Source organism: Carassius auratus, chromosome 20 (assembly GCF_003368295.1).
Source record: "Carassius auratus strain Wakin chromosome 20, ASM336829v1, whole genome shotgun sequence".
NCBI classification, from domain to species: Eukaryota; Metazoa; Chordata; class Actinopteri; order Cypriniformes; family Cyprinidae; genus Carassius; species Carassius auratus.
The window spans coordinates 13,749,865-13,774,891 of NC_039262.1; the positions used below are offsets into that span (position 1 = coordinate 13,749,865).

The 25,027-nt window shown below is 38.3% G+C and overlaps 1 protein-coding gene across 5 annotated transcripts in view; it reads right to left on the reverse strand.

Moving 5' to 3' along the window:
* Positions 1 to 24,107, reverse strand: part of lnx1 (ligand of numb-protein X 1) — a 38,360-nt gene extending 14,253 nt beyond the window's left edge. Inside the window, exons 1-3 of one of the 5 annotated variants that reach the window (XM_026291203.1) lie at positions 23,872 to 24,107; positions 20,062 to 20,569; positions 1,052 to 1,299 (exon numbers count right to left, since the gene is read on the reverse strand). In XM_026291203.1, the coding sequence (XP_026146988.1) occupies positions 1,052 to 1,299; positions 20,062 to 20,489 (676 nt within the window). In that variant the 5' untranslated portion in view covers positions 20,490 to 20,569; positions 23,872 to 24,107. Of the gene's footprint in view, positions 1 to 1,045; positions 1,300 to 15,640; positions 16,487 to 17,487; positions 17,598 to 20,061; positions 20,570 to 23,871 lie in introns of those variants that run through there. The other 4 variants (XM_026291201.1, XM_026291206.1, XM_026291205.1 and 1 more) reach the window with 4 other exon arrangements.
* Positions 24,108 to 25,027: the final 920 nt, after the last annotated feature.

The following is a 25,027-nucleotide window of genomic DNA, read 5'->3' on the forward strand; positions in this document are numbered from 1 at the left end:
CTCATTCCTCTACTCTTTCAGTCTTTCGCTCCTGATGGACATAGTTCTGACAGAAGCATTGGCTGGATTGGAGGCAGACAGCTTGTTCAGCTTCAATGTCACACTGTTTCCAGTCCCAAAGCCAGAAATGCTGGTGCAGCAGCATTTATTGTCCACATTCTCCAGGCTTCATGTTTCGAGGGGACGTCAGACAATGAAACACATCTGAACTACTTTGTGGAGGTCAGGAACAGGCCTCATAAAGTATGTTTAAGGCATATTTGAACTCTTCTATTTCTCTCTCTATATATATATATATCCTCCTCTTTGTTTCTTTAACTGCAATATCAATTGTGAGTCTCAGCTGAGCCTTTTCAGCCATTTTAATAGATTTTTTCAAAAATGACAAATAGTGCAGAGGGCTATACTTCGAACAGTTGGCATTAGTCAGATTATCTGTCTTTATAGTTATATGTGAAGGATGTCCTCAAATGTACAATTACTTATTTTTTTATTATAAAAAAAAATCCTATATTATGAAATACATTATATATATATATATATATATATATATATATATATATATATATATATATATATATATATATATATAATATACAGTAGAGAGAGAGAGAGAGAGAGAGAGACTGTAAATATATCAAAACTTAATTTATAATTAGTAATATGCATTGCTAAGAATTCATCTGGACAATTTTAAAGGTGATTTTCTCAGTATTTAGATTTTTTTGCCCCCCAAGATTCCAGATTTCCAAATATTTGTATCTCAGACACATATTGTATGATCCTTATAAACCGTACATCAATGGAAAGCTTATTTATTCAGCTTTCAGATAATATATAAATATCAATATCGAAAAAATTGACACTTGTGGTCCAGGGTCACATATATTACATACAATGTGTTTGTGAAATTAAAAACATAATTTAGACAAATATATTACCTTAAATTTGTATGAATGATGAATAATTAATGGTTTGTAATGGATTACGTTACTAACTACAATTTTGTATGTGTGTGTGACAAATACATGATGTGTGCACTCACACTCACTCTTCCTCGAACCACTACGTGCCGCCAGGCTGGTGGTGCTCCCAGATTGGCTGTTATCTTCCACACTGGGCTCGTAGGCGGGATTAACCAGGCCGGGGTCGTCTGATAGGAGGGCGATAGCAGAGGAGGGGCATCCCTCCCCGGGCAGTGCTGCCACAGTGAGCTCTGAGGTGCTGTCTGTACAGTCTCCCTCCTGAGAACGCCGCTTTCTCTCTGCGGAGAGCCCATAGTGTGACGCTCCTTTACACCTGTGAGAACACACACACCGACAGCTAGGTCAGCAAGATACATTACCATACAATGAATGTGCCATCATCTACTGTATGTGCCAATTAGGAAAGCAAAGTCAAGTAGAGGAGACTGGATAATTACTTTGTTGCAAGAGGGTATATTTGGACTTGATCTTTGTGAGTCTGTGTTCTGGTGTAGCTGATATATTATGCTGCACTGTCGAAAGAGCAGACCAACAAACAAACATGTCTGCCCAAGGAAGCATGGGAAACAAGCACAAAGACTAGAATATAAATGCATCACCTTTGAAATGAGATTTGTTATCTTACAAAACTAATCATGTGCTAAAGCTATTTCTTTACACACAGACACACTGACAAACCAATAAACCAGCAGCCCGTGAGTAGACACACAAGTGAACAATGCACATGTTTTTAATTTTGAACCAATGAGGTTTCAGCGTGGGTGGGGCTACCCAGAGGAAGGTAGGTAGGTAGCTAGCTAGCTAGATAGATGGATAGATAGACAGACAGACAGACATATAGATAGATAGATAGATAGATAGATAGATAGATAGATAGATAGACAGACAGACAGACATATAGATAGATAGATAGATAGATAGATAGATAGACAGACAGACAGACAGACAGAAGCCCCTTTCACACTGCACGTCGGACCCGCAATATTCCCGTAACATTGCCTGGTCGCCTTCTGTGTGAAAGCAACCACGTCCCGGAATTGATTACCGAATCGAACCCGGGTCGGGGACATAGTAACATTGCGGTAATCGATCCGGAACGAGCGCTGTGTGAACAAAAGCCAGATCAAATTCGGTATCGAAGTGATGACGCGCGTTATCGCGCGACTCTTTTACCGGCTGTTTTGAAGGAAGATCAACATTCGCGACGAAAACATATGTGCAAACTGTAATGAAGCAGAGATCAGTTAGTTCCTCACTTTCCGCGCTGACGCAGAGATCGTTAGCTTGCTTCAGTTAAAGTATAACGTGCCAAGCGTTGTCGACTCGTACATTACACGTCACGCGCTGATGTCACGTGTCGTTACGGGATCTTCAGGGGTTGTGTGTGAAAGCACGCACATATACCGGGTCATCACTGGCAGTGTGAAAGTGCCAAATCTAGCGACCAGGGAACAATTACAGGAACACTTTACCCCTGTATTTGCCGGAATGGCAGTGTGAAAGGGGCTAGACAGACAGACAGACAGACATATAGATAGATAGATAGATAGATAGATAGATAGATAGATAGACAGACAGACAGACAGACAGACAGACAGACAGACAGACAGACAGACAGACAGATAGATAGATAGATAGATAGATAGATAGATAGATAGATAGATAGATAGATAGATAGATAGATAGATACTTCCCAGTTGCACACTTGTGATTGGTTAATTTCATCGATGCTAAACAGTTGGGTAAATATTGTATACTAACAAGGAAACAATAAAGTCATCTCAAACAATTGCAAAGTGAATGATGACAGCATTATGGCGGCTGCTGGAGCAGAGCTCTCTCTCTAAGGGCCGGCTGTGAAGAGATAAATCAATGGGTGGACACATAAAAGCAAAAAGGTGTGTAGAGCACCAAGAGAGATGCCATGCCTTGGGGACCTGGTTTAAAATAAAACATTTTGTCTTAGTATTCATGCCTGTCTTCATCCTCATAGATGCCATAAGAGAGAGAAAGCGAGAAAAGGTATGTGTGGCAGAGAGCTTGACACTGGCCGTATATATCTCACTTACTGCTGACCACTGATTGGAGTGCCTCAGGTGTTCAAACTTAATAACTGGTCTAAAAGAACAACGGCTGCTTTCAATCAGGCTCTGTTACTGTGCTGATGAAAGATCTCAAATGCTGTCTCACACTGGTCAATTGACAGTGTGTCAAGATAAAATTGCGGCTTAGGAGTTTTCTATGATGACAACTACCCCTCTTTTATAACCTAACCCAGATACATACAGACAGACAGATTCATTTACTGTTAAAGGGTAAGAACAGTATAGTAAATGAAAGGCACTTTTGGCCTCTTCTATGGCCATCAAAAGCAGTTAGTGTGATCAGCTGAGAGGGAAACTTCATCTCCTTATATTATGTAACACAGGGGCTCAGTGGAGACCAACCAGTGGTCAGCTCAGTTGGGACAGTGTTAGTTCAGTTCAGGATCTTCCCCCTTGGTTTGAGTCTGTCAGTCTAAAATGCTTACATCATTTATAAAGTTGCAAAGAAGAGTCTCCTTAGTGAATTGCATAGCTAATAAAGCCAAGTTTTACTCTTCTCTTAGAGGAGAGAGAGGAAAAGTACATGGGGAGTTCATGAAGGGTCATTGATTTTTGTTTTGTTTTGTTCTGCACCATGCAAATACTTGTCTGGTGAAGGCTCCAAAAAGAAAAAAAAAAACAACAACAAATGTTTACTTGAGAAGTAAAATGGCTTAAGCTTAAGTCTTGTTTTCTAAAAAAAATGACACAGTTAAAATTACTAAAGTGAGAAAAATGTATTCTTTCAGATAAATCCAGTCAAAGTTATACGTATAAAAAATTCTCCCTGCTCTTCCAAGATTTATAATGGCAGTAGATGGGTGTTTCTGTTCAAAAGAAATGCAACAAAGCACATCCATCCATAATAAAACGTGTCTAACATGGCCCCGGGGGGTGAATAAAGGCAACCTGTAGTGAATTGACTTTTTTTTTTTAAGAAAAATACCTATTTTAAAAATGTTATAAACCCCTTTCTCTAACTTCCACTAAATATTATATTATAACGTTGCTCCTGTAAACAAACGTTAAATGCATTCATAATAAGCACTGATTCACTACAGAAGGCCTTAATATAGCAAATGATACAATCTGTTAATATGATAATATTAGTTAGTATTGCAGAGTGCTATGCAGTGTGTGTATGTGTGCAGAGAGAAAGAGATGCAACACAATGGTCTTGTCTGTTACTTCGTTAAAGGGCTTAGGCAGATGTTAATTAAAACAGGCTTTCCTGTTAGAGATAAAGCAGCAGTCTGTGGTCTGAAGTCATAAGCCGAGTCTTTGTCCTGACAGACTCACACATAAACCTTGCAGCCACAATAACAGCAATCCAGAAGTTATCGTTTAATCCAACCATCCCGTTATATGAATGATGGCATGTGTCAGTCACCTTGCTCCCAATTTCCTCATTCGTCTATTCTCTCTCACACATACGCAGCCATATGGACAGGCAGCAGGACACAGAGCAACAGAGAGAGAGAGAGATTAACAACTCTCATGCACTTTTCCATCTCTTTCTCCCCATGTTCCCAACGGTTCATTCGTTCTCTTCTCTCTGTCTCTCAATCTTCCCGGGACCCCGACCTCAACTTCCTCTTCTCATGCATCCTTTTCTCTTCACTGTCATCCAGACTGCAATATTTTAAGTTCAAAGTTTTCTTAAAGAGACAGTACATCTAAAAATGTTCATTATTTGTAGTCATTATTTACTCATCCTCATGTTTTACCAAACCTGAATGCTGTTATTATGCATATAATTGAATGAATGAATGAATGAATGAATGAGCAAGTAAAAGAGCGAGTGAGCGAATGAATATACATCTTTGTCCAGTGGGGATGTCATTATGAAGAAATGTCATTGATTCTTGACTGTCTTGAAACAAAATCACAAATCACAATCACATTATTTTAGAATCATATATTTACTGTGCTTTTTTTATTTTTTTGATAATTCAAATTATATTTTGTTTTTCAATTTCACGTTTTAGTCATTTTGTTGCTAATTTTTTCACTCTTTTTTTATGTTTATGTAGTTAAAAAAATCTTTATTAGATTCTAATTTAGTTTTATATATTTATTATATATTAACAAATATTTTTATTTAATTATATTGTTTCCTAGATTTTTAAACTTATTAGATTAATTAGTTTTAGTTCTTAATTTAGGCATTTTTTTTTTCCACACACACATATATATATATATATACACACAAAATCAAACCCTGCTCTTCATTTTTATTTTTACCCTAGCTGTTTTTGATTGCAAATGGAGATGTAGGCCACAGCCTGGAGAGACCTCATAATGACCTGACAAAACGAGGGAGAATTATGTGCTCCTCTCCTCTTGATAATAATGAAATTAATCTCCAGAATATTCCACTGGCTACTTACAGCTCGGACGCACTAAATCCAGTACACTAAATCTTTGACTACAGACATCAGAATACACAATGGTCTGAATCTGAGTCATAAAAACCAGATCGACATTTCAATCCTCTTTTGAGTGAATGGATTACCTTTAACCTAACCAAATAACACAGCCCTAAGACTGGGATGTACTAGTCTTAGACACACATACAAACATATTTCCATCAGAGCGAGATGCCAGACTCAATTCCTGAAACTGACCTAAAAAGACCTCCACACATACACACACATTTAGTGTCTGTGTGAGAATACACCATGTGCCAATCATATTTTCAGACTGGTGGTGTTGCAGGACTGATAGTTTTTGACTGATTCTCATGGTGAAGGTTAGATTTTTGTCATCCTTCATCCTTCACATAAACACACAGCAACATTTGTGAAGTATATACTCTTGACTTTGTATTATATTGTATTTTTTAGATTTATTTAGATTTTTTTTTCATGCAGTGTTAACTACATGCATTACTTTTGTATGTGTATGATTATCCTTTTTATATTTTTCCACCATTTTCTAGCAGGAACTGTCATGATTCAGATTCAGCTTATTAAGACATGTTCAACTGATGAAACACACACATTTTCAGACCTATTTACTTTCTTTTTTTCAGTGCAGTTAAGTAATACTTTCCATATTTATATATTATATTTATATTATATTATACTTTGTATTTTTGTAACACCATCATATACTTTTTATTGAAATGTTTAATTGACTAAACTAAATGTATTTATTTCTAAATGTATCTGTTATTTACTTTATTTGTATTTATTCCTAATCTATGTATATGTGTATATTATAAAGATATTTGGAAATAGATAAATATAATATATAAGGACTGGGTTGTTTGTGAGTGGCTGAGAGCCATTCAGACCTACAAAAATACTAGTATACTTTTAACTACTATTAATTTTAATGCAGAGATAATACTTATTAATTGTTCTTTTTTCATTCTATACTGTATTTAAGACCCTGGATGCATGCCACATCAGATACTAACAATACATAATGCATTCCTCCTCTGCATTCATACTCAAGTGTATTCATCTTAAGGAAAGCAGAGGTGTTTTTAAAAAATGTGAGATATTCCATCCCTTCCCCCTGGAATCTCCACCGCTAGCCTGCTAATCCAGGCCCAAGCATCAGGATAATCACAGCTGTGTGCGACTGACACACAGAGAGGAGAGGACAGGACAGAAATATCATCCTCATAGCTCACTGCTGAACCACTGAGAAAGAGGGAGAGAGCTACTAAATCACGCCATCCTCGCACACAATCAGCAGTCTTATAAGTGGCTACATAGGCGTACACACAAACACGCTCACTGCAGCAGTTAAAGAGCCGGAGACTGTAGTTGTCCGACAGACAGCATTGCAACGCAACGCTGCACCAGCACAAAATGCATTTCTGACAAAACTGCAGCACATTCAGTTCCGATTGACATCTGAAATCTCAGAGCGCTGCAGGATATTGTGTGTGTTCCTGCAACCAGCTCAGTATATTTGATATATTGCAGGGGTTTCGAATTAGTTATTTAACTATAAATGTAAATATATAAAAGTAAAAAAGTAAACGCAAGGATTCTATTTCAGACAAACATGCAAAGTGTCTGGAATAGCTGCAATACGTCAAAAATTGAAATGCAGAAAGTGAACGGTGCTTTACGGGTTAAACTAAAAGTGGAGGGATCATAATGTGTGAAACTTCGTCTAGTTTATAGCAACTTAAGACTCCTTATATAATGTATGTGATACATTGAGGGATATAATTCAGAGGTCTTGCCCTTTCTTCATTGCGTGAACAGTTGTAAAGAGAAGTGCATCATGGGAAATTTGTGCTCGGTTTGTCTGATCTCTTTAATTGCTCTGTCATGTTTGACTTGGTAGGCATGCGCACACATATAAATGCAGTTTTATTAGTTTATCAAAGGAGACGTCTTCCACCTTATCTGTACTTAATCTGCTGATGGGCTTGAAGATCAGTGCTTCAGTGCTTCAGGAAGGATTAAGGAAAGTAATAATCTTAGGGAGAAAAATACAGGAAGGAGGAGGGTGAAGGAGACATCGTTTTTCTTCGGGTCTTTTGGAGCTGTGACGTATTCACGTCAAGTAATTCATTGTCTGGAGGATTGCACACTCATGGCAAACGCTCTGAGAGAACTAGTAAGACCAGAGAAGAGGAGAGACAGATGAATGGCCAAGGAAAACTCATTAAGGGATTTTTTTTTAAATCCATTTCAACTTCTCAAAATTTCACAGCCTGTTTTTCCCCCTTTATCCTTATGTGGGCCCCACTCGCTAGTATTTGACTGGTGAACAGATAGTCCCAGATATATCTACAATTAATTACATTGATATACCATACAAAAAATGTATATATACAACTAATTTATTAAAAATATGTTTTTTTTTTGTATATTTAGTATATTTTCTGTTTTCATCTTAATTGTTATTAAAGGTTTTTTTATGTTGTGTGCTTTTGTCAGTTTTATTAGTTTTTTTATGTCTATATTATTTTTTATTTATTATAAGTATTATAAGTATGTTTTAAATTTAATTTATTATAAGTATTTTTATATTTTTTAGTTTGTTTAGTTTTAGTTATTTTAAACTTAACAAAAAAGTATTATTTTTTTAGTTCTAGTTTTAGTGAACAAGAATAACCTTGTTCATCGATGCCTCTGAACTTGCATTGGAATTAAAAATACAAATAAAAACACTTTGCCAAATAAATACTTTAACCATTAGCATTAACCAGTTCCCTGAGCTGAAACCGTGTCATGTGACTCACTCAGCCAACCAATGATCTCACACTGGCAGACTACAAGGACAGTTATGCAGACCTCCCTTTCCCTCCACCACTCTTTCTCTCTCATACCTTCTTTCTATACCTCCCTTGTCCCCTCCCACTTCTTTGTTTCCCTTCTTCTCTTTGATGAGAACAGCAGGATGAAGACAGCAGCAGATTTATGTTCATCCCTCTACCCCCACCCCCCCCCCCTCCCCATTCCCAGCTGAGCGACCGCATTGACTTTATTTCTCACATTCCCTCTCTCTCTCAGTGTGAACCAGGACAGTGATCTGCTTTAGTTCTCTAATGTGTGCAGGAGATAGCGCCGGAGTGTGTGTTATCTTCCGAACAATTAACATTAAGACCTGTGCACTATTTGAAGTGGTAGATACAGCTGACCCACTCTCATGGCAGACGGAGAGCGAGCCTTTTCCATTCCATCCATTTTCCCATTGCATGTTGTTCTGCAAAAATTCAGAACTGACACCCCAGCAGTGCATTTTAAGTTTTTTTTTAATATGCTTGTCCTCCAGTGAATGTGTGTGTGCTTGTGCACGTAAGGTTTAAAATATGCATCTGTCCTAAGAGTGCAAAAACATCTTCAGAGGAGGTCACTGTTGGTTTGAGTGTATATGTGTAAGCTTCTGTTTATACACACTTTAGCTTCACTTGAGCTGCTCTGCTTGGCCTAGTTTTCCAGATATCTTCACATATGCGGTCCTCTTCGAGTGTGCCACTGTGACGACACTAGTGTGCAGGAGCCCATTCAAACTGGGAGGTCACGTATTTGTATCTTTGATGATTATGCTTCAGGATTATTATAGACGTGATGCGCCTAAGCTCGTTTTTTTTTTTTTTTCTGTGGTGAAATGCCAGGTAGCTTCACATAAAACCTCACTGATCCTGCATAGCATTTCCTCATGTATATGAAACGCATATTATCCCAAACAAGTTAAGTGCAAACCCACCTCAAATTCCATTTTAAGCATTTCATGCCATGCTCCATTTCAGTCTTACTGTGAACTCACAAATTGCTCGTAGCTGGAAACTCATTGTGCCATATCTTGAGAAGTGAGCTTCATCCAAAATCACACTAGTATAGTATCTTACTGTAGTGACTGCATTTGATTAGAAACTTATTTCAAAACCATTAAAAAAACAGTAAAAGGCACACTTTAAGCTGTAAGGCCAGTGTATGTTACACTCAGACAGGAAACCCACACCCTCCACTTCCTGTGCCTTTTCCAAACCCTCTTACCATCTCCCAGCAGTGACTGAGCACCCAGCCCAGGTGCAGATCTGACCCTGAGCTCAGGTGCTGAGCAGGGAAAAGGACTCTGCCAACTCTCTGTCTCGGATGCAGCTAAAGTGTCGAATTAGCAACAACGTTTTTGCTCTTCCTGCTCCTCATCATCATTAACTTGAAGAGGAAGGCGAGAGGACGCAGAACAACTGCAGAGCAACTGCAGGACAGACACTTAGGCCAGAACATCTGACAATCTGTTGAACTCTTGCTCTCCGGGGAAAGTGCTCAGAAGCTGTATTTGACTCTGCAGAGGAGAACGTGGCAGTCACATGTAGGTCATCCTTCTCATTTGTCTGAAGACTGCTTTGATTTTGCAGGCTTGCACCAGTTAAAGGTACATGTGCGTGTGAAAGCTGAAATGAAATCTTAATGAATAATTACAAGGAAGGAAAGCAGACATGGAGTAATTATTTAGAGATAACTAGCCATCTCTGACATCCCTTATTAATGATTGATAATAAAACAGGGCTTCGGGTCTGTCTTTTGTAAGATGTGCCACAGTTCAAAATGATAATTGTCTGACAGGGATGCAACAGGCACTTTTAAGGGTGGGATGTAGAAGAGATTTGACTCCTATTTCATTCATCAATACTTTTTCTGGTGAACATAGTGTTAAAGGTGCAATAGGTGACTGTCTTCTTTGTTATGCTGGTTGAAAGTCTCTTTACGTCTCCGATAGCAATCATTAAGTTAAGTGGTCTAAATATCTATATTTATATATTCTGCGTATTGCGTAGGACCAATAAACATTCGTCCAATCAAAATGCTAGGTCCGAGCATTTTAACTGGCTTCCCTACCTGCATGTCAAAGTATGTATCTGCATACCTCTGTGCCCTCTGTTAGCGCAGACAGGGTACATCATCAGCGCGTTCACCCACCTGTGCAGCCAGAGCAAGAATGGCCGATCTTCCTTCCTGCTATTGTAGTACTTTGAAAGTTTTCTCGCCGGTGAATTTCACATGATGTAGCCCAGCGGTTCCCAATTCCAATCCTTGCACACATATTTTGCATGTCTTGCTTAGTTAACACACCCAATTCAGATAATCAGCTCGTTAGAAGGGAGCTACGTGCATGAACTATATTTCGATGGATATGATCCCTACACCATGTTCATTGCTCCCTAACTCCCTGAGCAGGGGTTTAATTCACTTCGGAACATGGGCACATTGTACATTGTAGTAATGTTGTCTCTGGTATTTTGGTCTGTGAGCGTCTAACATTAATAATCACAATTAATCATATCCAAAATAAAAGTTTTGTGTTTCCGTAATATATACAGTATGTGCATATTGTGTATATTTATTATGCATATAAATACACACACATGCATGTATATATTTTGAAAATATTTACATGTATTTACATGTATACATGTATATTCATATAACATGTTTTTCTTAAATATATACATGCATGTGTATATGTGTATATATATATATATATATATATATATATATATATATATATATATATATATATATATATATATATATATATATATATATATATATATATATATATATATATATACACCACACACACATACATATATCATACATAATAAATATATACAGTACACAGACTTATATTATGTAAACAAATACATTTATTTTAAATGTGATTAATCATTTGACATCCCTGATTATATACATACACACATATATATATATATATATATATATATATATATATATACATACACACACACTCACACACACACATAATCTAAGAAAACTGAAACCTGAAAAATTAATCATGCACAACTGTTTTCATCACTGATTATTAAAATGTTTCTTGTGCTCTTAATTAGCACCAAATGAAGATGTTACAATATATTTTTAAAGTTATTTTAAAAGTGTAAACTGTTTTTACTGTATTTTTAATCAAATAAATGCTGCCATGCAGACTTCAAATATATATGTAAAATTCACTGACCCCAAATTTGTTAACGGTAGTGGATATATATATCTCCATACATTACTGCTGTCTGTTCATTGATGGCTCTTATATTACATATTAGTGCTGCCAAATGATTAATCGTGATAAAATCTAATCCAAAATAAAGGTTTTTCTTTACATAATATATGTGTGTATAATGTCTATGTTTATTATGTATATATACTTACAAACAAACACATACATGTATATATTTAAGAAAAATATGTTGTTTATATATTTAATATTTATCATATAAAATATAAGAATATAAATTCTTCTTAAATGTGGTTTCTATGCAGTGTGCTGTTTGTGTAATGTGCCTTGGCACAGATAAGTAGATGGGTTATGTGGTCACTGAGTGAGCCAGCGAATGCCGCAGGACAAACCGCTCACGTTCAGCGGTCATCCACTCACTATGCCTAAAAATAAGGTCACCGCGGCAACACGCGGCCCCACAGCTAAAGCCCTGTTTTCTCACTACATGGACGTCACCCTGATGACGACATGCTGCTGTCTGACCAGAGCCATGCAGACATACACACATGCACGTACACAAAATCAGTCACCATTCCCCACACCCATAACTGATCTATTCCTACTAAAAGATAAAAATATAAACCAGGTCGAAGTGCACGAATCAACACCATATTCATCTAGAGTCTCATACTGACAGGGATCAGCCTTCCAGCCACTCTCATTCACATTCATATTAGTCAGAGCCGCTTTCAAGCACAGCTTTATCGTAACACAAATCTGATTCACAAGAACTGTTTCCAGCCCACATATGCCACAATAACATATTAAAGGTCTAGACAAGTTAGCACGGCCCTCAAGAAGTGTGACGTCTTACCTCTAAAGTACATCTTAACACTTTTTAACACATTTCTTTTGAGGTAACATAACGTGATCGGATTAATGGTAACAGAAGCTCCTCACACCTATCTGCCGGGTTAAAAAGTCAGTGAGAAATGTGGACAGACACGAAGATCTTATTAGTATTCATATGCTTTCATGTGAAACATTTATATTTACATTTGGATAGACACGAAATGTACAATATGATCATACTGGCAGCATCTTCTTCTGATTACATCACAGCTCAAGCACAATCTGATAGCGCGACTCTCATTTAGCAGTGAACTATGGAAAAACTTTGTCAGAAAACCTATTTTAAATGGCAAAATGATTTATTTAATCAAATTAATTATTTATTTCAAACTCTTTAAAACGATTTCAAATCCTTTCAGAAATGTGTATTCTTGAAACCAATATAATGTCCAAATAGGTTAATATTTTAACTGTGAAATACATTAAAATCAATCTATTCATTAAACGAATTAAACATTCCATGAACCTCATTAACATTTGCATATTATGAAATTTGTTCATATTTATTTTACATTTCAGATTATATGCTAATGTTGGCAATAGTTCTATTGCGCTTTATTATGTCTCTAGAGATGTTTTTCTTGAATACCACCTGATAAAGCATGTGCAGACACAACCAACATCAGACAAACATGAAAAAGCACATCTCAGCATACTTTTACACTCATGCAATGCACAAGATACACCGACACATTTAAAAGCATTAGGGAGCAGAACTGTTTTTTTAATGAACAGAGCTGGATATCAGGAAGAGAGGACATTACAAGTGATCCACTGGCAAATTAATTTCCTAAAAGAGTGTAAATACTGACTATGAGTATGACTGTCACACTATCAAGACAACTCTGACAACTCTGAAACATTGGCTCAAACAGTGGCGTAAGTTTGAGGCAGGGTACCTGCTTGCCCAATATTGTTTTTGCAATACCATTTAGTGACACTAGTGGTGCAGAAATCACCTCTAAACTGCTTGCAGTATTATTAGCAATGCTGTTTGTCAGGTATTGTGCCTCTACACACATCACACAACAAACACACATCAAGCATCTGCATTTAAAAAAAAAAAACCCATCTGCAACAGTGCACAGAGAAGATTCATGTTTAATTCAAAATCTAATTAAGCATGTCAAAGAATAAGAGAGAAGGGAAATGTGTGTGCCTCAGCCGAGATCAAACATTCAGGATATCAGCTCTGACAGACACTGTTTGTATTAACATTAATTTCACATTCGGTCAGTTCTAAATACAAGTGTAAACACGGTCCAAAACAGATGCAATCCAAACACTCAGACGACATACGGAGGTAGTCAGACATGCATTGGATCACACTGCATTTGTCCCAGACAAAATAAAAGGACCTCATGCTCACCTCTCAGTCATCAGTTGCACTAAAACAAGGGTTTTACTTTGTGGTTTAAAATACATAAATAAAAGTGTCTAATTGAAAAAAAAAAAAAACGGAACGCAAAACATATTGAAAAACTTAAAGGTATATTTGGCAGAAGAGTGGTTCCATGAAATGTTAATAGCAAGTAAACCTGTCTTTCCTGAACACTTGTGACTGGAACGCCTGAGATAGATGTTAATACAAGATACTAGCATGGGTGTGATTATTTTGCCACCATTCCTATCCATTCCTATTCAACCCAGCACAGCACCACAGAGAAATCTGTGAAAAGTATAACATACGATAACAAAGATAGACAGAAAGAAAAAGATACTGATATGTGATAAATGAAGAGAGATTTTCTGGGCAAAGCAAAGCACAGCTAGCTGACAATACAAGAAAGAAGGCCAGAGTGTGCGAGAGAGATGAGAATAGGAGCTTTGTGTCATTATATATGATGAAGACGAACGACCATGCTCCCATCAGCCAGCCAAACAAAAATGGACTACACAAAGCCTCTCTCTTATCTTTTATCGACTCATACATGTCTACACATGACAATCACATACACAGGGACATAAATCATAAGACACGGCTCATACGGTGACCCGCATACATAGAGATGAAAGACAGAAAGACCTCATCCTAAGAGATCCAAGCCAAACAAGCATATGGGCAGATGGTGCAGGAAATTACCTTATCTGTCTTCTCACCACTCATCCCTCTGAAGACACCTGACTGTCCTGTTCCACTCCAATGCTCCTTTTCTTTATTTTCCATGCTATACACCCCAATTTCAGCATGCTTGTGTTGTGTATGGTCTAGACTCTAAAAGCAGAGAGGATTTGTAATGCAGTCCATTGTACTACGCTCAGCCATTCACACACACTTAAATGCCAAAATTGGTTTTCCTGCCAAAGACCCGGGATCAATATAACCAGCTTGCACCCAAACACACTCACGGTACTCTCACGCTGAATGCAGAAGTGTCTTTTTAACAGTGCAGCGCACAACGAAGAAGCTTTTACAGTGTTTGTTGCTGCGTAAAGGCGTATATTTTACTCTTTTAAGGAGTGTGTGGTGCTCTTGCCCCAAGAGAGAAGTTCAGCTTGAATGTTTTATGTTCCATGCAAATCCAAGAGCAACTGAATATGCTGTTGTCAGATATCCAGTGGGTGTTTGAATACCTGTGTTTTGTTTTCCTGAATGGTGTGCCTAGCAACAGTGCGCTCAGTCCTTTTTCTTATGCAAAGATAACATACATTTTGTATCATATATACAAATATATGATATATAACAGTAAAAACCTCCTTAAAATGTCAGAAATCCCAATTCTCCTGATTGTTTGATGTGAAAACACACCTGCACACACATTAGGTCATCTCAGCCATGCTGCAGTGTGCCTCATTGCTTGGTAGCATCAAAACAAAACTTGCTTCATCACAGAACGCAACCATAACCACCTCTACACCACTGTCCCCAGCCATGCAACTACAATAAAAGGCATCGGGAAACATGAGGAATTTTTCATTTTTAAATTACATCTAGAAACTCCTATTCATATATGCAAGCATGCACAAACACAAACAGATATGCAAGCAATTGTTTAGGTAAAAAAAAAAATGGGATCAATTGGGATTTATGCAGGTTGTTGAGAATGATGTATGGACACACGCACATAAACACCTATACACACAACCAGATGCACACATTGCAGTACTGGATGGGATGGGGTACAGTGCGACTTGTCCTGTATAAGACTAGAAGATGAGATGGTACTTATGGGACGCAACTCACACCGGACAGGCACACAGGACAACGTGTGTGTTACTTACAGTTCTGAGTAGAGGATGTGCAGGTTGCCCACATTGTCAGTGTAGTTTGCTGGACTGAGCCAGGGCAGAACCAACAGCAGCAGAGCCTTCATGACCCTCTCTCTCCAGGGTCTTGAGTCTCTCTTTTTTTTTCTTTTTTTCTCTTTCTCTAGACTGAATGCAGTGTTTCCTATCCGGCTTCCTCCCTGCCCCTTGCTTCTCCACCTCTACTACAGTTCTGACCCCCCCTCCCGCCTTTCTCTCATGTAAAAAAGCTATTCTTCCTTTTCCTTTTCTTCTTGTTTCTTTGTCTTTTCACTTTTCTTTCAATCCTCGCTTCCCTCAGGCTTTTAGCCCGGTCATCTCAGCGGTAGAGAGATCAGCAGCAGTAGAGGGAGAGGTAAAGACTGGGAGCGCTGCCAGCGGAGGAGAACAGAGAGTACAGGATGAAGAAAGACTCGAGAAGAAAAGGTGGCAGAAGCGGCGTCTGGAGCTGGTGCAGGTGCACGGGAGCCGAGATGGAGAAGAAAAGAGAAGGGTGAGGTAGAAGGAGAAGAGGAGGCAGAGAGCGGCGTTTGCTGGCACGCTGGTCGGCTGCGATGGTTGCGTTGCAGTTTAATCTGCCCTGGGCTTCATCCAAGAGTGAGAGGATTTACGCTCACGAGCCCACATGCTGCTGTGATTGTGCGAGAGAAAGAGAGAGAGAGCGAGTATGTGAGTGTGGCAACACAGCGTCTGACTTATACTGCAGCATGCTCTACAGAGAGAGAGAGAGAGAACTGGGGCGAACCAACTAACATGGAAGAGAGGGGGAGATGTAGGCTTGGGTGGTCTATCTATCATTGTCCGTATGCCTCAAGGGTACAGCGTGTGGCAAAGACCACCCCCCTCTGCTACGCAACGGTTCATTCAGCTATGAAGCGGTGTGTGTGTGTGCTTATGTGTACGTGTGTGTAGAGGGTAGGCATGTGGAGGATGGATGGATGGACGCATGGACGGATGGAAAGTAAGATAGATGAATGGATAGATGAACAGAAGGATAGACAGAGAGATAGAAACAGATATATTTCAGTTCAGCTGTGTGACTAGCTATAGATAGATAGATAGATAGATAGATAGATAGATAGATAGATAGATAGATAGATAGATAGATAGATAGATAGATAGATAGATAGATAGATAGATAGATAGATTAACTTGAATATTCTTCAATCATTCTTCAAAGAGACAATAACTCACGAGATCACATAATCAGAAAATGGTTATAGGTTCAAAGATTTCCAAATTTTACAGCAGTTTCAATAACCGTATAATTTGGTGAAGGTATAGTATGTGTTATCATTAATATTGCATGTCCATAAGAGCCCTAGGACAGCCTAAGGCAGTACATTCCCTCCTCTCTACCCAGATCTGATCTAGGATTCCAGGAAAGTCTGTGCACTGCCAAATACATGCAGACACAAGCACATGCTTACGCACAGAGACAAAGTGCATCTAGATGTGCTTGAGTGCAAACACGGAAAAGTTAAACAGGCCGACATATGGCACAAGATACAAAGTTCTCAACATTTGACACAAAGCTCTAGAGCAAATGCAATCTAGCTAAAACACATCAAAGCTGCAATCAAAACTGACTTAGCACACCAGATCTTCTCACCACACAGTTATGAGTCACCAATGTAAAGGACGCCTCATGGTTTAACGTAACATGAACACAAATACTGGGACACAAACACAATATGTTGCAGCTGACACCAAAAAAATTCATCTCTTGAGCTTACATGCATGGAATTAAGAGGAACTTTACGTTGTACAAAAGTTCTCAAAAAAAAAAAAAACATAAATTGTGTATGGAAGGCCATTCTTACATAGAAAGAGTCTTTGGCTGGTCCTCACCAGTGCTTGTTCCGCTTAAGTCCCATCCCATTTTGAATGTTGTCCAACTTTACAGTCCTGAACCTACTGTGACCACTGGAGACTAGACATTGGAGAAAGTAGGGAGAGGAAGAGAAAGACAAAGAACTATGAATTGAAAGCCCAAGAGCACAGTATAAGGAGAGAAGGATGTGGGAGGGGAGAGGAGCAATAGAATGGAAAGAAGCAAGTGTGGGTTCTTGGGTGACTGGAGAAAAGGGCAAGTTGATTGTGTTTCCGTAAGTGGAATTTTAAATGAGAGGGAAACTTTCCATTAACGCCAGTAACAAAATGCAATTAATTTCAACAGAGGCCCTCAGGCCTGTGGAGCACTAATGATTCAGAAACAGTCCACAGGAACGGCAGAGACTCTACCATCCTGAAAATGGCAAGAGTGAGCGAGAGTTCCAATAAAAACCATTAGTTAGCATAACGTCCCCGAAGGCACTGAGGTGGAAGATATCTTAGTCGGTTAAACAGGGGTCACTGTGGGGTTGCTACCTCTGAGGAGTGGAGAACAAAAGAATCCTCTTAACGAAATAAACAAAGCAAAATGCATGCACGCAGACAGATATGTGCTCGACACATGTCTTCTATTGAGGCAAATCGCTGACAAGAGTCTTTTATGAAAGACAATAAATGAAGGGCTGCTTATGAATGCCAATGAGAAGATGAAGCGTGAATACATCAGTCACATTCAGCAATTCAAAACTTGCTTATACAGTTAAATACATTAAACTGCGCTTTGTGAATCCTTCATGTTAACCTCAAATCAAGACATCTGAAGATGAGTCCTTACTTAAAATGTCCTTCAAACCTTAAGGCTGAATGTCTGGATCAACATCTTTAAAACTGAAAAACTGTTTTTTAGCCAATAAGACTTAGGTTTTAGTTTTGGGTTAGGATTAGGGTTGGCCTCATATTTATCTCCCCACCACTATTTTTTCGTGATTTCATCTGGTTGTAAACATTACAGTGTGGTCACATTTACTGTGGCTTGGCAAAATTTCACAAGTGAAATCCAGTCAGTTCAACGGGAACTGGTGTAATGCAATTTCACCAGATAAACTTCCGGTGGTGAATACATTTCCCTGTGCAAATTTGCAGCAATTGCCAATAACAAGCATCTTGGTTGATGTTCGTCAGTGACCTCTGTGTGGGCAGAAACTCGTAACTAAGCAACAAACAAAACAAAAAAAACATAAGATCCACAATGGATAAGCAGCAACTACTCACCAACATTATAATCCTGTCAATAAAAACGTCTGTTTGGAAAGCAGTTATTTAGGGTTGATTTGATTGCTGGCTTGCAGAATAGCTTGGTATGTTCAACTCATTGTCATTATACCTGTATGTGATTCATGGTATTTTGTCACATCTTGTTCTGCTTTTTTTTCTCTGAGCAATGGTAAATGTGACCACACCATGGTGGGGATCAGCGTTATAGAAAGGTCTGAAAATGGACAGATACAATTATAAAACATATCTGCTTGGCTCATGAATATTGAAGGGATAGTTCACCCAAAACTGAAAATTCTGTCATTAATTACTATCAAATTAGGATTTTTTGATGAAATCCTAGAGCTTTCTGACCTGCATAAACAGCAAATGAAATACAGAAAGGTACAGTAGTAAGGACATTATTAAAATAGTCCATGTGACATCAGTACTTCAACAGTTCCACCATAAAGCTACGAGAATTATTTTTATGAGAAAACCAAAATAACAACATTATTCAATCATTTCTTCTCTTCCATGTCGGTCTTCAACACGCAGAGTTGAATGTAGAGGTAAAACCCAGACACCCTACACCTTGTTTCCAAGCAGAGGAACACGAGAGTAAGAGAAGAAATTGTTGAATAAAGTCATTGTTTTTGTCATCTTTGCACACAAAAATTATTTTTGTAGCTTATTAAAATTAAGGTTGAACCACTGCTATCAAATAAACTATTTTATCAATGTCCTCACTACCTTTCTGGGCCAAGAATGTGGTAGTTGCATTGGTGTCTATGGAGGGTAAGAAAGCTCTCAGATTTCATTCAAAATATCTTAATCCGTGTTCCGAAGATGAACAAAAGTATTAAGGGGTTTGGAACGACATGAGGGTGAGTAATTATTGACAGAATAAATTTTTTGGGGTGAACTAACCCTCAAAGAAACATTACCTAATTTGTATTTAAAAGGCTAAAAAAAGTCCTAATTAATTTGCTGACAGATAAATAAGCATTTGCCATAGTAAGATGGCTGCTTTAGTGTTTGCATCCATGCAGCTGTTTGACTTCAGGTAAAATAAACATAAAAAACAATGGTATTTCTCATAAACCATGCCCTCTGGTAGTATTTGGGTTATGATTAAAGCAATATTGCTCCCGGACCAACAAAAGAAGCAGATCTATGTTCTACTTGGCTTAATCACATTGTACATTATCCAAACCTGTCTACCGCCATCCTAAATTTCATCAAGAATCTCAAATCCTGTTAAGAGCTCTACTATCACATCAAAACAGCTTAGAGAGTGGTTTCCTCACCGGCTCCTGATGTGTCCCTCCACTTCTCCCCGCAGCATCACTTCTGTGCAGTGTTCTGTAAAGGGGCAGGACACCATCAGTTTATCCAGCAGCTTGTGCACTAGCAGGCTGGACTTCCGGCAGGTCTGCAGCATCAGGGGAGTGCGGTCCACCGGGCAGAAGTCGCTCTCCAGCAGGAAGTTTGTCAGGCATTCCTGGCAATAGGTATGTCCACAGGGGGTGTCCAGTGGCCGGATTAAAGGCTGAAGGCAGATGTGGCACATAAGGTCATCATCCACCTCCTCTTTGTAGGAATATTCATGGTTCTCCTCCTGTAGGTGCCGTTGTCCACAGACATGGCAAAGGTCAAGAGGAGGGGACGTGGGACTGACTCCTGTTGCACCACAAACAGGTATGGCTTCAGCACCCTCCTCTTCCTGATGACTCATTGTGTAATTGTGTCGAAGCTTTACTGAATCTTTGTGGTTGGAGGGCTTTGTTGTGTCAGGTTGCGTTTTGAGCCATCCACCTGTATGGGAGGAGCACATAAAAAGAAGAAGTGAAAAGAAACTGTCGTTAATGGCAAATAGGTGTGTCCACATAATAATCTTGCTAGCTGACTTTGCCGGAAAGCCAGTTCGCACACACCCAAAGTCACAGTTTAGCAAAAAGAGGGCAGCAAAAATGAGTTTTTACTTTCTGCCCGTTCTGCTCTTACTCTATTTTTAATTCCCTGAGCTGGCAGAAGGATAAATGTCAGACTGATCCAAAACTCATTTTATATTCCACTGGCAACAGAAATATCAATATTGCACCTGATGACTCTTAATAAACCCAGTTGGAGAAAAAAAAGTTATTTTATAACTGGCACTCCTAGCTTAGCATAGTCTCTATAAACAGTTGTTTTATAATAAATTAATAAATGTTTCACAGTAAAAACAATCACATACAGGTATGGAATAACATGTGGGTGAGTAAATGATGACAAATGTTTAACTTCATACTTTATCTTTAAAGAAATGCTGTGGTCAGGATGTTCTTGCATAAGAGCCTGCATCACCACACCTGTTGTACACAGACATCTCATTTGCACGTGGGAGTTTGTATGGTTATGATGGGAGTGTAATTTTATTACTGCCATAAAATTTTGTCTGGAGTGTCTGAGTACAATCTCTGCACTTAACACAAAGTCTCGTTATATCTTTCTGTGAGCTTGAATATAGCTCCTCCGATTGTGTGAAGTCTGTTGATTTGAACAGGAAACCCTTGAACGACAGTGCACTCCAGGTGAATGCATGAGAATAGCTTTATTGTCTGCCTCCCTGTAATCTGATCTAAGCTTAACCAGGACTATAAGAGTACACACACACACACACACACACATACACACTCCCACCCATAAAGGAGTGTGCCCAAGGACACAGTTATACCTGGCAACCCTGCGTTCTCCGTAAATCATCATCTCTTTAATGATCCTTTAGAGTGATGATATGGCTTGAGTATGCAACTGCACTGCATTACACACACACACACACACACACAGAGAGAGAGAGAGAGAGAGAGAGAGAGAGAGATCCACACACACACAAAAATAATTGCTTTTACCCTGTGGATCTTATTCAATTGGAATTTTCCATTTTCTTTTGTCTTCCCGGATTCAAAGGAACTTCTATTGAAAGATCCATTGCTCTAAACAAACAGAATGACAGGACTTAATAGCTACTTGTTTCATTTTACTTTCTTTCTTTCAACTCTGTCTCTTTCACTCATATTTTCCTCTGAGGAAATAATATTGTTTCTCGGGTGACCTTTGGCACAGAGGAAAGCGGTGGTAAGTGTACTAAGCATAAAAAAGTGTTAATGGCATTAAAGTGCACAATCAACCAGAAAGCTACACACATAAAAATAACAGTATAATCTTAGATCCAGTGGGATCATTGCTTAATGACTGAAAAAGCTGAAAATATCCTCAATAAATGGCTTAATGCAAGGAATATACTGACAGACACAGAACATACTGTAGTGTATTAATGGTTCAGTCATTTGAGCCTAATCACCCTTGTCTTGTGTGTGTGTTGTGTGTCAGCACTTTTATATCACTCAGCACAGACAAACACATACTTTCCCATCACACAAAGTGAACAGCAATGCACCAATGAAGGAATTAATGCAAAAGTAGACACAGAATTATATAGTGGGGTCCAAAAGTCTAAGACTACTAGTGAAAATGCTCATAGATGGCATTTTCCCCCTGTAACATCTCAGCCTTGCAATACCACCCGTGCTTCTAATAGAAGAGAACAGATAGCACGCTTGATGAAGAAAAGTGGCAGAAGGGTGGATCTCTTGCTATCTTGCTCCTGCTGTGGATCTGTATTTGACTTCACCGCTCTTTGTTCAGACATGTTGTAGAACATTCCACAGTGTATCTGAATCTTTGGATACTCTTGATTCTTGATGCATACATACTATCATACAGTATATCTATACCCACACAAAATATTATACAATAATTTTGTTGAACAGGGTTGAATGGTTGAGTTATAGGTCCTAATGAGGAGCCTTAGGGTTCCCTTTTGATTAGACATTCAACTGTTAAGTCATATAGTTAATGAATAATGCAATAAATCCATACTGTGATTAATGCTCATATAATGGCTATTCAGACATTATGGATATTAATGAGCATAGCCACCCACAAAAAATAACACACTTAAAGAGATGACAGAAGTGGGTGTTCTGAGTGAGGAAAATAATTACAAATAATGCAAATATATTTCAGAAGAGACATTTTGAATAAAAAGTGCATATAAGAAATGAGGTTATATGTTTAAGGTATGTAGGAGAAGAACATCAAAACTTCACGCAAGCATAGCATGGGGAGAGTTACATAAGTGTTCATATGGAAATGTACATAGCTCACCCCCACCCTTTTGTTTCAGGCTCTTTCTGTATGAACCCCTCTCTTTTCTTCCTCTTTAACCCACTTTCCTTCCAACACGTTTTCATCTGTTTCTTCAGAATCTTGTCTTAATAATCCTATCTGTTCCTCTCTATGCCATCTTTTGTTTCCACTGATGTTATGTCACATATATAGTGTGGTTCAAAAATTCTTAGTGTGGTCTTTTAATTTTTTTCATTTTACATTTTAAAATATTTTAATTAAAAATTATGTAATTATATGATAGTGTAATATAATATAATATAATATAATATAATATAATATAATATAATATAATATAATATAATATAATATAATATAATATAATATAATATAATACAATATAATATAATGCCATCTAGCAAATGACTAGTATTTTGTAGGATTTATTTTTACTGTTTTACACTCCATAAATGTCTTATCACTGATAAAAGCCTAACAGTTATGCCATATAAAGTAAAATTCAATAAAGATAACAGCAAACATAGCAAAAGTGAGGCTATAATTCTCCATTTCCACACACACACATCCACGCACACTGACAGGTGACATGATCTGGTGGTCAAAACCGCTGACAAAAACTCAGTCTAACCAAAAGAATAATGATGGCGATGATCAATCTAAGCTAAAGGTGTTTAGATGAATCAACACCTGTGCCATGCTTACACATGCCTCCTTGTGCACAAACACACACATTTACACAGGCTTTGTGACTTCAAAGGATTCATCTTGCTTTATACACAAAGTTAGTTTCTCCACAGCTGTGCTGAGTCAACAAGTACATGGTTACCAAACAAAAATCAGCTTCAGGTGAAAGTGTGATGAGTGAAATGTGAGAGATAAAATGTGCTGATTACATATACTCAGACCGGTGTATTTCTCCTGCTTACCTGAACAGGTAATCCAACCGCTCCGGCAGAGGGAAAATGAGAAAGGACCGTGAATGAGAGAAAGTAAAAGAGAAAATAAAAGGACTTTGGCCCTGTGGCCACAAGTTAAAAATTTCCCTGATGTCCAGTAAACTTTGAAAGTTGTCCTATTGGTCTTCAAGGAAGTATTTTAATCCAGGGACCCCTGGCCATCCTGTAATTCACTGGGACGCCAACTTCTGTTGCACACATGCATGCACCTGATACAGGAAGTGAGAGAGAAGAGGCAGAGCTAAAACGGTAGGCAGGTAAACATGAGAACTGCCCTAACCTGTTCTGGTATGGCCAGGAACTGGTTTACCCTCACTCACACACACGGTATAACTGTGAGGAAGATAGCAGTCTCTGAACATTATACTTTAGAAATAAAGAAATAAGTTTGTGTGTACACTAAACCATGCCAAAAACATGGCTACAACTAAAGTAGAATCTATCACAACAAACAAATGCCATTTTTTAAGGAAGTACATTTACTGTATGCTGTCACACCAAACTGAATGCAAACACAGCGGTGGCATGTGGCAAGCTGTGACATGCCTCTGAGAAATCCTCATACATAACCATGAACAAAGTGCTTTAAGAACCCCCAAACAATTCAGTAAAGCTGATTTTCACTATCCAGAGGCCCACACCCAACCAACGACACCAGACAGAGAGGAAAGGCTGGTCTTATCTTCGCATTTGGTTAGGATCTTTGTCTGGGTGGGGGTTACCTGCACAAAAACAACTGTAGATATTTGTCTTCAGTTCACTTGCTGTGGATTTGATTTCTCAGGAAACCGTGTGTCATAATGTTTGTGTGCGTATGAGCTGTGTGATTAAGAAAGATTGTATGGAGATCAGGGGCGGTTTTTACAACTCATGCTTGGTAAAGTTTTGTCTCTTCCTGAGAAATATGAGGTGCGATCATTTCAATTTGTGAGAATTTTTCAGAGAGAGAGACAGAGATTTAATATTGTTTCAATGTCCCATATATTTATTCAGCTCCCAAAATCAATCTATCTATCTATCTATCTATCTATCTATCTATCTATCTATCTATCTATCTATCTATCTATCTATCTATCTATCTATCAGTCTGTCTGTCTGTCTGTCTGTCTGTCTGTCTGTCTGTCTG